The 16,251-nt window shown below is 32.2% G+C and overlaps 1 protein-coding gene across 1 annotated transcript; it reads right to left on the bottom strand.

The window, feature by feature from the left end:
• Positions 1 to 6,763: 6,763 nt before the first annotated feature.
• On the bottom strand, positions 6,764 to 15,658 carry LOC147078626 (mitochondrial basic amino acids transporter-like). Its single transcript, XM_085960286.1, is given in 4 exon segments — positions 6,764 to 8,289; positions 8,292 to 8,585; positions 10,681 to 10,812; positions 15,518 to 15,658. Coding segments are annotated over 3 exon segments (1,035 nt in total). The 5' UTR covers positions 10,715 to 10,812; positions 15,518 to 15,658; the 3' UTR covers positions 6,764 to 7,582.
• Between the last annotated feature and the right edge of the window lie 593 nt (positions 15,659 to 16,251).

The raw sequence follows: 16,251 nt of genomic DNA, 5'->3' as shown, positions 1-16,251 counted from the left end.
CAAAGAGTTTTTATGTGAGGTACAAATTTGGTCAATTAGTCTTAAATCTCCACAGTTTGTGATTTGTGATATCAAAACGATTTCTCTTTTTCAGTAACTAATCATTTACAGCGCTAAAGCGCCGCATTCAACTAAATAGTATGATGGGAATGGCAATAGTAATTTTCTGGGAAAGACATGGTTGCAATATAAAAAAAAATATTTTCGATATTTACCATGACTTAATAATGACTTGCACATTGCCTCCCAAAACATTCAAATTGCCCCCCCCCCCCTCCGGTGTGGAGCATACGCCTCACGTTGGGAAACACTGCTTTAACACGTGTTTAATACGATTTGATTAAAGCTATTTCATTGCGAACCAATTAATACCGGTGACTGTTAAGTGTAAGGTGTACTTATTCTACTAGAGATATCAACATACGAGTACTGTGACGTCCCTAGGTGAACTTAGAATCTCATCCCCTTTCATTTTTAGTTTCAAATTGTATGCAAATTTGTTGGGTTATTTAACCTTTTTTACATTACAACGTTTTTCTTAGCTCGTATTCTTATTTGTCCGGTACAAATCTTGCAATCGATTTTTAACTAACTTCCCGACTAGCTACACATTTGAAACTTTTAGAATATATCAGAACACGATGCCAATGCATTTTTTAATACTTTTAGCCATCTTTAAGTAGAATTGAATTAATTTTCACTTAATTCTGTTTTGTATGAAAAGTTATTTCGACACCATTATTGGTCTGGGATCCTAGCAACTAAATTAATAATATATACGTGCGTTACTATGGAAATCAATATGACATTTCAGTATTATTTATATCAAGTACAAATTTTTTTGATCGTTTAAGCTAGTCAAGTTCATATGATTCAACAGAAAATTTAAAAACTTTGTATATAAAAAGTTCTTTTTATCTTGTAATTATTTATTAGTAATCATCTACTGAGCATTATAGCATTTCCACGAAAAACAGTCTCAAACAGCGGTGTTTTAAGTACGTGGAGGTGAGATGAACTGACAGATTTGGAGTCCCCTTTCTGAAAACTTCTAAACCGCCATTGGCTATTATAATACAAAAATAAGAATAATATAATGGATTGCCAGGATCTTTAATACTTACATTATTTTTATTTTTAACCAAGATGTCAGCACTTCCTAACGAATCGACCGCATCCTCTTTCTTTACTGATTTTGCCAGCTTCTGTGACTCGTTCTCTCTTCTGAAAAAATTGGGTCGATGCCCTCTAAAATTGTAGAATATTGTGCATTCCGGTTCAGGTTCAACTGAAATTCAAGATAGGGTCTTCTTTTCCAGGACAATCACGGTTAAACCGGTATGCTTGGCAACCCTAACCACAAATCAAAATTCGTCATGCAGAAATAATCAAGTTTTTACTTACCTACCATAACGTCACTGTTCTGGCAGAAGATACTAATTCGAAAAAATGACATATTGAGTTAGTACCAAAATTTTCCTTATTTCAAACTTTACCGTCTGGAAACCTTCTTAATAAATAAACAGTCTTTATTTTAAAGTCATCCTTTTTACGATTACTTAATAAACTCACATGATAGACCATTATTTCAAACATTTTAACAACTTCAAAGTCAAATTACTCAAAACTAGTATTCTCCAGTTAGTATGTTCTGCCAGAACAGAGACGATAATTAATTTTTACAGCGATTTTTAGATTGTATGTACTTATAATTTGCCATTACATGTCAGGCCTTAAACAATAAACTATCTTGGTATTTTTATAGTGTTGGTAGATATACCGACTTTAAGATCTAAAGAGTTTTAGTTTATTATTGATAGATGTACCTACCTACATTTTAAGTTGTGGCGAGTAGCAGGGTTGCAATTTTACGGAAAGTTATGTTACAATGTTACGATATTTTTTATCAATTCTTTGTTTCCGTTTCCGTATAACACATTCAACAGGTTTTGAATTCAAATAATTAAAAAATATAAAGTCGACACTTCAATTTTTATTATTAAATATATTGCGTGGTACAAGAGAATTATGTCATTACACCTATTGGCCAATGCGCCATAATACATAATAAAATATAATTATAAATAATATTGTAATTAAAGTAAGTTCTTACGACAAATTCTAAAATATTTATTATAATAAATACTTATTTAACACGTCCACAATATGCATTGTATAGTCTTAAAAATCAACCTTTATCGTGATATCAAATAGGTTAATCCCACGATACACAGCATCATGAAACATCATATATTTCCTGCGACGGGGTATCACGAAGACTGGACGTGATATTGGTGGTCGTGCCTGGAAACTTGTACATAAGCAGTTCGCCGTATCACACTTCGCCGTGGAATGTTGTATCGGGAATATATGGCCGTATATTAAAGACCGTCCAACCTCTTTGGGTCGTATAGTACCTACTGACATAAAATTCATACCTAAATAAAACACGGTTCTTGTCGGCTTACACTTTACAGGAAGCCAGCAGCAATCATTTTTTTTAAATAGCCGATATACTGGATTATTTGTTAGGTTAGCTTAGTTTTGGTTGCCATTCTTGTATTCATGAATTTCGCCAAAATCAGCTAAGAAAATTGAATTAATGTTCATATTAAATCTAACAAAATTAGAGACTGTAGGTATAGTGTCGGTCATCTCTTTCCGATAAGAAAGCTCACGGCGAACTGTGTCACGGTGAAATGTTTTACGTACAATTTACACGTAACCATTGTGGTAACATGCAAAGTTAATACTTGCCAGCATAGTCGGATTGTAAATGATCCCTCGTGGAATGATTCTTCGTAGAAGTAATAAGAAACGCATTTAAACAGCAATCAGTCTTCGGGTGGACAAGGATTGCATTGATACTTGATAGCATTACCAGAAGAAAACGAGTTGGAAAATTCTTTTGATTGTCATTATCATAAGGAAAGAATCAGTATACCCTTAATGCGAATTAATTAATATTGCATTTATCCAATCAAGGTAGGTACCACCAGTAGCGAAGGGTGGAGGTAGGCAGTTAAGATCCGCTATAAATAGTGCACATTAAACTTTGTTAGTCATACGTATTTGTTTTTATTGAACTAAGACTATATAATTTAGAGATGGTGTTGGTTAGTTTTTAAAAATCAACTAAACCCTGCCTAAAGCGAACCATGATAGTTTTGGTATACTTTGGGCGATACAACAAAATTATGCACACTTGTTCATTCATACTTATTTGTTTTCGTTGGATAGTATGGGACACATAATACACAATATTGTTGGTTCATTTTTCTAAATTCATTAAGCCCTGCCTAAACTAAATTATAATTGATAAAAAATATTATTCTATCTATAAAATATTCAAAGTTATATATGATTTAATTGCATAATTTTAGATATTTCATAGGTAGATGAGTATTTTTTTTACTATTATAATTATTATTGTGGCTACGTTTTCGCAGGGTTTAATTGAATTTTAAAAACTAACCAACACCATCTGTAAATTGAGCGTAGTTATACGCAAAGCAGCCAGTCCCCACAAACCTCAAACAGAGATAGAAGCATTTTTATGTAAAGTGTGTTTCTTTAAATCCACAAAAGCCTCTGTATACTGTTTATACCTTTTGAAGGATAGATATTATAATATATTATATTATATATATATGATTTTGTGTAACTTTCAAAGATATAAAAACATAAAATCTATGAAATGTTGGTGTTTTAGCAGTCCAGGCTAGGCTGTCTTGTGCAAAACAGTTTTTTTTAGAACCAATGTTCATTCTGCAGAATGCAGCTAACTCTTATGTTTGTAAGAAATATCTTTATTTTTGCATCTATTAATAAAAAACCTTCTAAGTTACTCAAGTATTATTGGAATTTCAAAGTTCTGAAAATAATTCGAAAACTTGCAAATTATAAATTAACATTTAGCTGCCTGGCACTAATTTTTACATGAAAAATCTATATTTTATATAGTACCTACCTACCTATATATATAATAAAATGAAAAACATACTTATAATGTAATTGAGAAAATAATGTTTATTAATTGAATGTAGAAAAACACACCTTACACCAGCGATTTCCAAACTGAGGCGCGCCTCCCTGGGAGGCGCGAAAAGTTTAACACAATTAATTAATGTAACCACATGTTTGCAGTTTGCAAATGTATAGATTATAAAACGGCCGTTAGTTATAAACTACATAAAAAAGCAGTCATATAAAAGGTTGTTTGCAAACCTGTCTGAAAATATGGAGACTTATTTTATAATACCACACTTCTATACGATTGTGAAGCGCGCTGGCTATCTCGTGAAAAAATGAAATATAAGGGTGAAATCATAATGTTGAAATTTGAGGCAAATTTGTTTAGGAACGATAATTTTGTTGTTAAACTTGTCTATTTGGCTGAAATTTAAAAAAAAATAGTGAAGAAATCAATGCAAGGACCACATATGCACTCATTGATTTTAAAAGACAAAGTGAAGGCATTCATAAAAAAATGGACCTCTGGAAATCAAAATTACAAAAAAAATAAGTTCGCCATGTTTTCAACTGATTTCTGCTTCAGATATATTGAAGCAAACAAAAATCTATTATCTAAGTTCTTGGTTAGTTTGCTAATGCATTTTTTACATTATTTTATTATTAGCAAAAAAAGCGCTGCTTTATTTGAGAACTATTGAATATTTTAAATACATTATGGATGTGCATTGTAATTTGATGTGATACCTATATGACGATTGATATACTTAAATGATAACTCCCGTGTATAATTTAGGAAACACTACATTAAAGCACCACACTGCCCTTAACCTCCGTGATAGGTATGTGGGCCCGCCAAAGATCCTGTCCTGGGGGCCCGCTTCAGGATGTGGGGTCCGTGATAGAATCCATTTGTCAATGAACGATGATAAATTTGGATTGACTACCTACTATTGAAATTGATTGTGCTAATAAACAAGCACATTCATCGCATGAAAAACAAATAAATTTAAAAATATGTAGTACCTACCAACCTACCTAAAACCTTGTTTATTTTTAAATTTTTATTCATTTTTGTATTAGTACATTGTTGACTATCTAATGAAATAATTGGGGGGCGGGCGCCAAGATTAGATTTTTTTAAAGGGAGGCGTAGTAACATAAAGTTTGGAAACCACTGCCTTATACAGTCAGGATTTTAATAATTACATATTATTAGCATGTGGTTGCTTTACGCAGATCGAAAATAGGATATTTTTAAAACCCATTTGTATGACATTTTTGAATGACAGCAGCTTGGTTGCTTTATGCAGATCGAAAATGACAGATTATGCGATTCGCGAAATCTTTAAAACGCATTTATATGAGATTTTTGTGTGACAGCAGCTTGGCTGATTTGTGCAGAACGTAAAACAAACGTGTGAGATTATGGAAATCACAATAATTAATTTTTTGTGGCCTGGCTGCCTTGTGTACAACGACCCTCAATTGTAGTCTTAGTTCAATGAAAACAAATACGGATGACTGACAAAGTTTAGTGTGCACTATTTATGGCGGATCTTAACTGCCTACCTTCGCCCTTCGCCACTGGTACTAGTACTAGTACCCACTGATTGTAATATTCCAACGAATTACATGAGACAAAACCACATTATTTACATAGATAAGTATGTGCAAAATTTAATAATTACTTCGTGGAATTGCTTATGTCGCAAAAAATGGTACCTATTCGTTTTTATCACATAACTCGTGATAACATTTAACTTCCCAAATCGGAACAATAATTATTATTCCTACATGATATGACCAGCAATAAATCGTTTTCTTATTTAAATAACATGTTTTTTTTATTATTTTATAAAAAAAATAAAGCGCGAGCAGATTTGAAGTAGGTATTTTGAAAGCGTATCATATTCTGCGATGCCCTTTGACCAGAGAGAAGAGATATTGGCAACGCCATTATATATAAAATGAGGTGTACATACGTGTTGTTTTATATCACAATAATATAATATTTTAATGTTCTTTCCATATATCACTCGTGTATTTTAATGGAGCATTTCATATCAATTTACGTCAGAAAATTAGTAAAAAAAAAAAACACAATAATATCGGTATTTTCATTAATTTATTTCGTTTAAATAACACTATATATACAATAAAATATAAATTAGGCAGGCATTGATATCCTCAAACTATAAGATCATGATGATTGTATTGGTATATGTGAAACAATATTTTAATATATAAACAGAATTTAATATATCTAATGATTTTATTGTATTTTTAAGTGTGTATGATATAAATTATAGATCGACATTTACATATAAACATATTATGATAATAAATTGACGTCCTTAGGCAGATCTATAAAGTGATACCCTTTCATTTTTAGGCTCAAATTGTAGCAAAAAAATCTTGAGGATTAGAACATTTCTACGAAAACAGCGATGTTTTAGGTACACGTGCATCTATTATATACACAAGACTGCTATCGACGGCTATCGTGGGTTGTTTAACATATTATTTATGCATTGAGGTATTATAATTGTTACAATAAGTGCCATAGTTTAACATCACCGCTCTTGGCTGTGTTAACGTTTATATACAGTTTATATACACAATACATCACTGTCCAATCAGGGATGTATAATGTTAAAGATTTAAAAGGTCAAAATTTATTTTCCAGTTGAATTAACTAATTTAAAAATCTTATATATCAATCAGAACATAATTATGTTGGAACAATGAACTGTTGGACTATGAAAAAAATCTCTTTATGACAAAAAAAAAATGAATTATATATTTAAAGAAGTTTTTACAAACTAAAATAATACAAAAAAGTGAAAACACATTAAACACATAAATATTGTAGTCAAACATCAGTCATTTAATAAATCTCAAAAACGTATATGTAGGAAAGTACGATCCATCGTAAATATAGTGAATATAAAAATTTGTTAATTGTTTGGTAGTTTTATCAGCTGTTTTATCTTATATTTTAAATTGTGTGTAAAGTTGAGGCATTATTCGTGGACTTACTATAAGTTCACACGTGAATAATTGTTATCTGACCCCACAACTGATATATTTGGGAAATATTTATGGTCAAGTCATGAAATTATTCGCCGTCTTTTGACTATTTACCGAAAACCAGCGGGAAAATATTTGTCAAGTAGTTAGACGTTACGAATACAATTAGGTACCAAAGAAGTAATGATTATTTGCGATATATTGATCTTAGGCTTACGTTTGAATTGTATAAGTATATAAGAATAAAGCGTAATTATGAAAAAACGCCTAAAGAGTATGTTAGGACCAGTGTAAACTTATCTTTTTTTTTAACGTTTGGCACCAATATAAATAATCACTGACTTATAGCTATCGGATATCTTTTCGATACCATAAATACACATAAAAAAACCACATCGTCCAGCGACGTGGAGTCCACATTCTTGGGGAATTATAAAAACTGACTGTCACTTCACTCAGAAAGTCTCGCGGTTCGTTCATTCGTGTCGAACAAGCACTCGATTATCATGAGTCGCAGCAGATCCGAGGTCGCCTAAAGAAGGATTCAATGCCGGACACCAGCCGGCTCTATAAGCGGTCAGCTGTTAACGCTGCCTTCTTTAATTAAGCCTATTTTGAGAGGAACTGGCAGGCGGGACGGGTGAAGCTGGTCGGCTTTAGATCCATGAAAATCTTCGTGCATATCTCTGATATCGTTGGCGCAGACTGCTTCACTGAATGCCCCGGTAAACAGAAGGCTTCTATAAGCGTGGGCTGCGTAGTTTGGTCCGCAATGTACATCTAAACGCGGAGTAGGTACTGACAATGCTGTTCCTTCTGATAGTCGAAGGACCCACGTTACGGTTCCAAAGCAGGCGGCGTTAGTTGGGAATGCTCTTAACATAACTGATCCAAGTCCTCTCGAAAGAAATTGCGGACCTTCTGCTTTTAAACTTTTTCGTAGACAGTCAATGGCGCCTGAATATATTCTCGGCCCCGCTAATCCATCGGCTTGCACGCGTGATTTGAGAACATCCACTGGGTAGGATACTATCCATGACGCCATTCCGGCGAGTCCTCCGGCTGTCAGGACTCTAATGACGCCGGCGGGAGATCCGTCTGAGGTTCTTGAAAGTATTTCGTAGCAAGCGAAGTAGCTCGCAAAAGCGGGGGCGTCGCGTAAAGCTGTGAGGCCAAGTCCTCGGAATATCGCGAGAGGTCCTTCTTTCCTAACGATACTGGCGAGGCAGGAGAGAGGACCTGATGATCCACAGCCTAGCTGCATTCTTGTTTTAGCGAGTTCTACGGACTGCAGATTAATGATTGGGCTATTCCTGCAGCTCCGCCTGCGATGGCGTGTGACTTAAGCGCGTTGGGGTTTGCGAAGTTTCTCTGCACGCCTCCGTATACGCCGAAGACGATGGCGTTGACGAGGGCGACGCCTCCCATGGGGCTGCTGACTCCGCGGTAGAGCCCTCGGATGGAGTCTTTCGCTATGAGAGTGCGCAGGCATGATATGCTGCCAGAGTAGCGTTCTCCGTGGAGCTGCATATGAACTTTCACCGTGTCTAGGGGATGACCCACTACCACGCCGGCACAACCTGGAACAAAATTAAAGAGACAAATTAATTTCAGTTGGCTATAATCTTGATATTTAATTATAAGGTGGAAATTTGCACTTTTACTATGTACCTACTTATGTAGATATATGTATTTTTGGAAGCTCTACACACTACAATCTAAGTACCTACGCAATAATACTTTCAATTTATAAAAGACTTTTAACGTTTTGTTTAGAGTTAACCAAAATATTAGACAGGCGCACTGATTTATTTATTCAACGTAACTACATTTATACATTTACAATAATCTTTTATATAATTTCTTCTAATTAATTATGAAGGGACAAATGCGTTTACATGATAATTCACTTTAATGCATATTATTGATGAAAATAACTTATTATTATTCTTTAACGCATGTTTAAGCTTATCCCATAATTCTCCACACTCATGAATTGCACTTTCTTACAACCATACCTGGAAGGTAACGCACTTTCTATTATTTTTATTTTTGTGTAAAGATTAAGTTTTAATTACCTACATCGAATGATTGCAGTATTTTGTAAATAAGGAGTATTAATTTATCATTTTTCACTCATAGTTGCACTAATTATAAATTCATTAAAATAATAATGGTTTGATGTGAGTATAAATATTACTTGTTTTATATCTCGGTGCGTTCTTGTAAAATTGGCATCAGTATAGGTACGAGTACATAATATATACAATATTAAAGGCTCTATCTTATTTGGAAGAAAGTGTTATTAAGCATATTGATTATTAATCCAATTTTTATTTATTTATTATCCGGATACTATGCTAGAAATACTAGTTGAATAAAATAAATAAATCGATGTTAGTGTTTTCAATGTTATCATTATACAGATATGTAAATTGTATCTACAATTTAATATTATATTAAATAGGACAATTTATATTAATAATATCAATAGTTGACATGTGTGAAAGTAGGTATAATCAAAAGAATCTAATTATTACATTAATTGGCAACATAGCAAGACGTAAAACAAGACGTCTAGTTCGTTTCTGTTGATAATGTCACTTTAAATATAAATATTTACTAATTATTGCATATTATTTATGGTGTATTAGACTATACTTATAGTGTAAGCATATATCTTTAAACTTTTACCTACGTCCGTTTATCTCAATTTCAATAAAAAGCTGCCTGATCAATAATTTAATTGCCATTATAATAAATTAAATAATCTCTATATTACTTTATGGTAAACAATCTTCGTGCTATAATAATATATAATATATCTACATCTAGGTACCTATGAGTATTCAGTTATTATTGATATTGAAAATGAATTACAATAACAATATCATCAGCTGGAAATGAATTAGGTATCTCTAGGTAGATTTCAGAATTTTCATTTCTTATGAGAAAAGTAGAGTAGCCGTCACGTAACCTTGCCAAATAGAATATATTTTTTTGAATTAAAACGTGATTAAACCAATAAAGTGCTTGGAATTTACTAATGCAATTTATACGGCGTAGGTACGTGAGTAAACCAATCGAGTGCCTGGCTTTTACTAATACAATTGCGTATGCACATAAATCCTTGTCACTGTGTACAATGGCAAGGTTACGTGGAAGATACTCTAGTAAAAATTGAAAAAGCATCACAGTATCCCTAATGTATTCATCCAAATGACGTGGTGATAGAAGAAAAAAACAATTCAAATTTTCAATCCCATCGGTATTTAATTAACCTCGTCATTCTAATCCAGTTAACTAGGTACTATTCTGCGACAAAGGTATTTGACAATAACCACCATAAACTTATAGTGCAATATTATAAACTATTGAATATAAATATATGGATTTAATTAAACATAATGCATTCTGTTGGGTTTTCTTACATGTATAATATATTTCTGTGTAATCTAATCACAAAGTCACCCCCGATACATTATAATAATATAATCAGGTGATTTATTGGTGAACAACGATAAATGTGAATTCATTTAAAATCAAGGTCACGTATATTGGTGAATAAAAGCATGATTTAACAAAACCTCTTTGTGTCGAATATATTCGCAACATTGTAAAGTTACGCTCGGACAACTGGAAAATACCACATATTTATATTTTAAGTATGCTCACCACCAACACAGCCGGCGAAGAAGTCCATAGCCATCTTGGAAGTATCGTAAAGGTAACTGTTTCCACTCGACTCAATTCAATGGCGGATTGGTGTCACTCAATGTCCTGGCAGAGTATGCAGATGCGATTCGTCTGAAGAAGAAAAAGACAAAAACATTTCATTATTACAATAAATTGATAATATTGACATTATAATTTATAAGAAATAGAACGGCCGTATTACAAAATAATGTAGGCAAAACATTTTGAATGTCAATACCAAATGCGTACCTATTTGCTTAATTTTTTTCGGTTTTTCTAAGGTAATCTAACATAACCTATTCATTTATATAAGAAGAAAACGAAGACTTTTGTAATGAATATTTATACGTCCAACAGTTGAGCGAATATGATACCGTTAAAAAAAAAATCGGTTAGGTACATGTTCAAACACGCGCGTTAACATCACTTTACTCCCTACTTCAATTATAGTTTGTCAATTTATGGCTACGGTATGTTGTAGCTTAATCACTGGGGAATGCCAAAAGAAATGGCGTATTTCAAAAAAACACTACCTTATTCTTAGGTCAATAATTATTATAAAGCAATCATTATTCGTAGGATGTTTATCACACTTGAATGGTCAAAGACATAGCTTATAATAAGTATCTTTAGAATTATCTTGAAATGTGTTAATCTTGCCCATTTTTTGAATAATAAAATGCCTAATTCTTGTCAAATTTGGGATCACAGAGATTATCAATATAATTTTTTATCATAAATATTTCACTATAATAATGTCGATATAAATTATACTGATGGTTTTATAAATGCGTCTAAAAATTAATAAATGTAAAAAAATTTACCACCACTGCACATGTATGTACTGAAATATGACTATATTCTAAAATATTAGAGCGAGAGGCTTAAAAGAATACTATTTTATGTAATAAACATACTTTATGCAGTCATCAAATGTTTAAAATAAATATAAATAAGGCTTCAACATTATATAAATAGATTATCTACAACGTTTAAGGTATGTCCAGGATCATGCTTTGAAAATAGAAAAAAAGCTCAATTTTGACCCACGCTGAGCACGTCCGCCCTTAATGAGGGATACGAATATTTATTACAGTATGTATTTTTATTCTACAGTCATACGTATTCTGAAGATTACGTCGTAGGTAGTAAGTACACACAGTCAGCGAACCAAGTCGAAACGACACAACTCAAGATATAAAAGTTCATGTAAGTCCATACTCAGTGACATAATAGGTTTATTGGCAATCGGTTCGATCAATAAAAATACAACAAATTGTCTACGAAACAACGACTGTCGATTGGGTATACAGCGATAATACACATAAAATTATAAATATATTTAGACGAATATGACTTTACGAATAGTATAGTCAGTGGTGGCGAACCTATGGCGCGCAAGATGATTTTGCATGGCACGCGTTTGAAGAAAAAAAAACCTATAGTAATAATAAAAATAATAACAAGATAAAAAGAACTTTTTATATACAACGTTTTTAAATTTTCTGTTGAATCAAATAAACTTGACTTGCTAGCTTAAACGATCAAAAAAATTTGTACTTGATAGAAATAATACTGAAATGTCATTTTGATTTCCATAGTAACGCACGTAGGTATATATTATTAATTTAGTTGCTAGGACCCCAGACCCCTAGCAACCAATAATAGCGGATTGGATTACGGATTTCTTCCGAAATAACTTTTCATACAAAACAGAATTAACTGAAAATGAATTCAATTCTACTTAAAGATGGCTAAAAGTATTAAAAAATGCATTGGCATTGTGTTCTGATATATTCTAAAAGTTTCAACTGTCTAGCTAGTCGGGAAATTAATTAAAAATCGATTGCAATATTTGTACCGGACAAATAAGAATACGAGCTAATAAAAACGTTGTAATGTAATGACAGATCGCATGGTATCAAATATAGCAGGCAAATACTCTTCAAGATTAAGCATTACGTTTAATCTGAATATATAATTGCATAGGTCTGTCCTTAGAATTTATGTGTCACATATATTATTATCGCACTAACATCATCGGGCGGCGGGAAATTCCGCGCCGCGAACCTCTAATTTCGATCGATTTACAATGCTTGAGACCACTGTAGTGAAAGAATGCTTTATCTGATCGAAGCAATTCTGATGTCAATTTGTGCGTAAATAACCAAAATAATTAATACATTAACAAAATATTATATTTCTACCCACAAAAAATGACTGCATCAAATAAGAAACAAAAATTTAGTGAAGCTAGTAGTAGTAATTCTGGTAGACAGTTTCAAAATTGGTGGACCAAAATGTATGGCGTAATTGAAAAAATATAAAGAAAAAGATGTAATTATGTGTCCTATGTTCTGTGAGTGGTATCTAGAGCATCGTCATTTTTTATGGGATTTTTAAAACTCTTTTTTCGTTATAACTGCTCGGCACATTAGACAGTTGAAAAATAATATTTGAGAAATTTTTACACGCGTTCGTAAAAAGGTTCGCGAACCCTGGCATAGGTAGAAGGTCGTAAATTAAGAATTTTAAATGATATTTCGAATTTATCTGAAAGGTATAAAATATAATATAAAGAAATTAATATGTACCATAATTTGAATTTAGAATAAAGTGATATTTTGGTAGGTAGGTACATTAGTTGACATCCGACATTTTAAAACTATTCTTTGGTCAATAGTGAATAATATTAATGTTTTTCCAAACTTTCCACTGCAATTTGAAAATATCCTCGTAATTTTGGAGTAATTGCCATATTTCGCGTTGTTTCTGTATTTTTGTCATGACGTATTTTTCGATGGTTTAGTAATGAGAGAAATGAGGTTATACTAACAAATTTTGATCAGTGTTTTGACTCATTTATTATTTTAATTATATAATTATTTCGTGCTATTTTTTTAACATTGAAAATATCATTTAGACATATAGAAAAGATTCTAAGAAATGATAGCCTTCGTCTAATACGTACGCTAAGAACCGGGTCAAAGTATTAAATTCTGCTCGGTGATTCCAAATATTAATAATATGTATTCGTACTGACACTGTTATTTATGCAAAATAACTATGGCCAAATGTCATTATACTCATCATCGTTTACGGCACTATAACCCTTGGCAGGTCTTGGCCTTCTCCAAAAACTGTTTTCCTAAGCGCCCTTACACATCAGCGTGTTTTAGAAGCGCTACAAACTTCCAAAACACACTCACCATCTTCTCTTCCTATTTATATACATGTAGTCAAATAGATAAAGAAAAGGTGGCTTAACTTTTCGGATCTTACGCGTATACCAGCGTTTTTTGGCTTCTAAAAACCGATAATATTTAAGGACGCCATATGTTTATAGTATTCTGAGTGGAATGATTCTATTACAACTTACTATGGTACAGTTCGGTTATGAGGAATACAGCGGCAAACGCATTTTGAAAATAGCCGATATACTGGATTATTTATTAGGTTAACATAACCAAACCAAACCTAACCCAACCTAACCTAAACTAACCCAAACGAACAAATAATCCAGTATATCGGGCATTTTCAAAATCCGTTTTCCGCTGTATTCCTCATAACCGAACTGTACCCTTACTATGAATGCATTGATTTCGCGACCGAAGGTTTCACCTTTCGGCAAGGTTTGGCTTACGTACACAACCAGCAGATGTCTACAGACTATCACCTGTATTCACGGCATGGTACCTAATACACATACGTCTGAAAATGTTCAGAGGTGGAACGTGGGTCGCAGATAATGGTGGGTAGGTATATGTTTTTTTAATTTACCTCAAAGTTTTAACAATTTGAAAATAAATATACATCAACAGTATAGTTCATTTAATCTATTTTTCTGTGTTTTTACTATAATTATGAATTTATTGAAAACTTTTTAATGGAAAATATTAGGAAACATTTGTGGACGTAGGACAATAAATATTAGCTTATCAAAGATACATTAAACAACTAAATAGTTGGTCTTAAAAATCCTTGATATATTCGTGTAAACAGTCATGTTATTTGATTAATATGGAATTAATGACTAAATTATAATAGTAATTTTACATTAATAGGTACAGTAAAGTAATACAGGCCGATAGAGAATAAAAAAACAATGTTATTACCTAATAGGTAACATTAGGTATCTTTACAAAGTTTAGGTAAATAAGTTTTCGGGTATATTTTTTCAAAATAATATTTTCAAAAAGAAACAAAAATGAAAGTCAACGTTTTTTTAAATTAGAAAAATGAAATTAAGGGCTCTTTTCGCTATTGAAAAAATGTACAATTCATATCATAAACATGCTATATCTAATAGAAAAACAATTACAAGATAAAAATAACATTTTATACACTTACAACGTTTTTAAATTTTCTGTTGAATCATATAAACTTAACTTGACTGGCTTAAACGATCAAAAAAAAATTGTACTTGATAGAAATACTGAATAATGAAATTTCATTTCATATTGATTTCCATAGTAACGCACGTATATATTATTTAATAATTTAGTTGCTAGGACCCCCTAGCAACCAATAATGGTATCTAAATAACTTTTCATACAAAACAGAATTAACTACAAATGAATTCAATTCTACTTAAAGATGGCTAAAAGTATTAAAAAATGCATTGGCATCGTCTTCTGATATATTCTATAAGTTTCAAATGTCTAGCTAGTCAGGAAGTTAGTTAAAAAGCGATTGCAAGATTTGTACCGGACAAATAAGAATAAGACCTAAGAAAAACGCTGTAAAATAATCACAGATAAATTTAAATAGGTAGGTACCTATAATTAATGTAATAAATCACAATAAAAAAACTCACTTTTGTATAAAAAAATCTTGAAATGCAGTCCGATGTAAATTAATACATGTAAATAAATGAAACAATTACTAATAGATTTTATTATTAAACTTGTAGAGGTTTTCACAAAGCTGGAACAGGTCTAGTTCGGATAACTGGATGAAACCAACTAATTCAAGTGCCGCAGGAGAACGTTTCTCGTAATCCTCCACGGCGGAGAAGTGTTACGTCTGGGAGTCAGCTCGACCAGTCGAAGCGACCCTGCTTATCTTCCGACCTCTTGACCTTCTTCGGCGCCTCCGCCCCCCGTCTTTCCGATTCCTCGCAAAACAATAATACGGCGTCCAACACCGTCAGAGCGGACTATCCCATGGAAAAAATCGCGGCGTCTGATAATAATTAATAAAAAAATATCAAATATTATTGTGGAATTTTTTAAAGTCATTATTTTACTGCGATTCATATTATATATTATACTATATATTACGTATTTGCTCCAAAATCACAACTTACTAAAAAAAATAAACATTCTTGTGCACACTGAACTCATTAAGGGGGAGACGCATGCCAGCAGAGAACCTAGCGGAAATATACGAAGCTTGCAATTTGAGATTTTTTTTTTGATAATTTACAATTTCAACTGTATTATTTAATAAATATGTATCCGAAAACATTAAAAAGATTTTTTATTTTTTTTAAACTTAAAGATAAACTAAAATACTAAAAATAAAAAGGATTTCAAGTTATACACATTT

The sequence above is a fragment of the Rhyacophila brunnea genome, unplaced genomic scaffold (genome assembly GCF_057557595.1).
Source record: "Rhyacophila brunnea isolate RB1 unplaced genomic scaffold, BYU_Rbru_1.0 scaffold_11, whole genome shotgun sequence".
NCBI classification, from domain to species: domain Eukaryota; kingdom Metazoa; phylum Arthropoda; class Insecta; order Trichoptera; family Rhyacophilidae; genus Rhyacophila; species Rhyacophila brunnea.
Note: the sequence above shows the minus strand (reverse complement) of the source record. Positions and strands in the feature narration are given on the sequence as shown.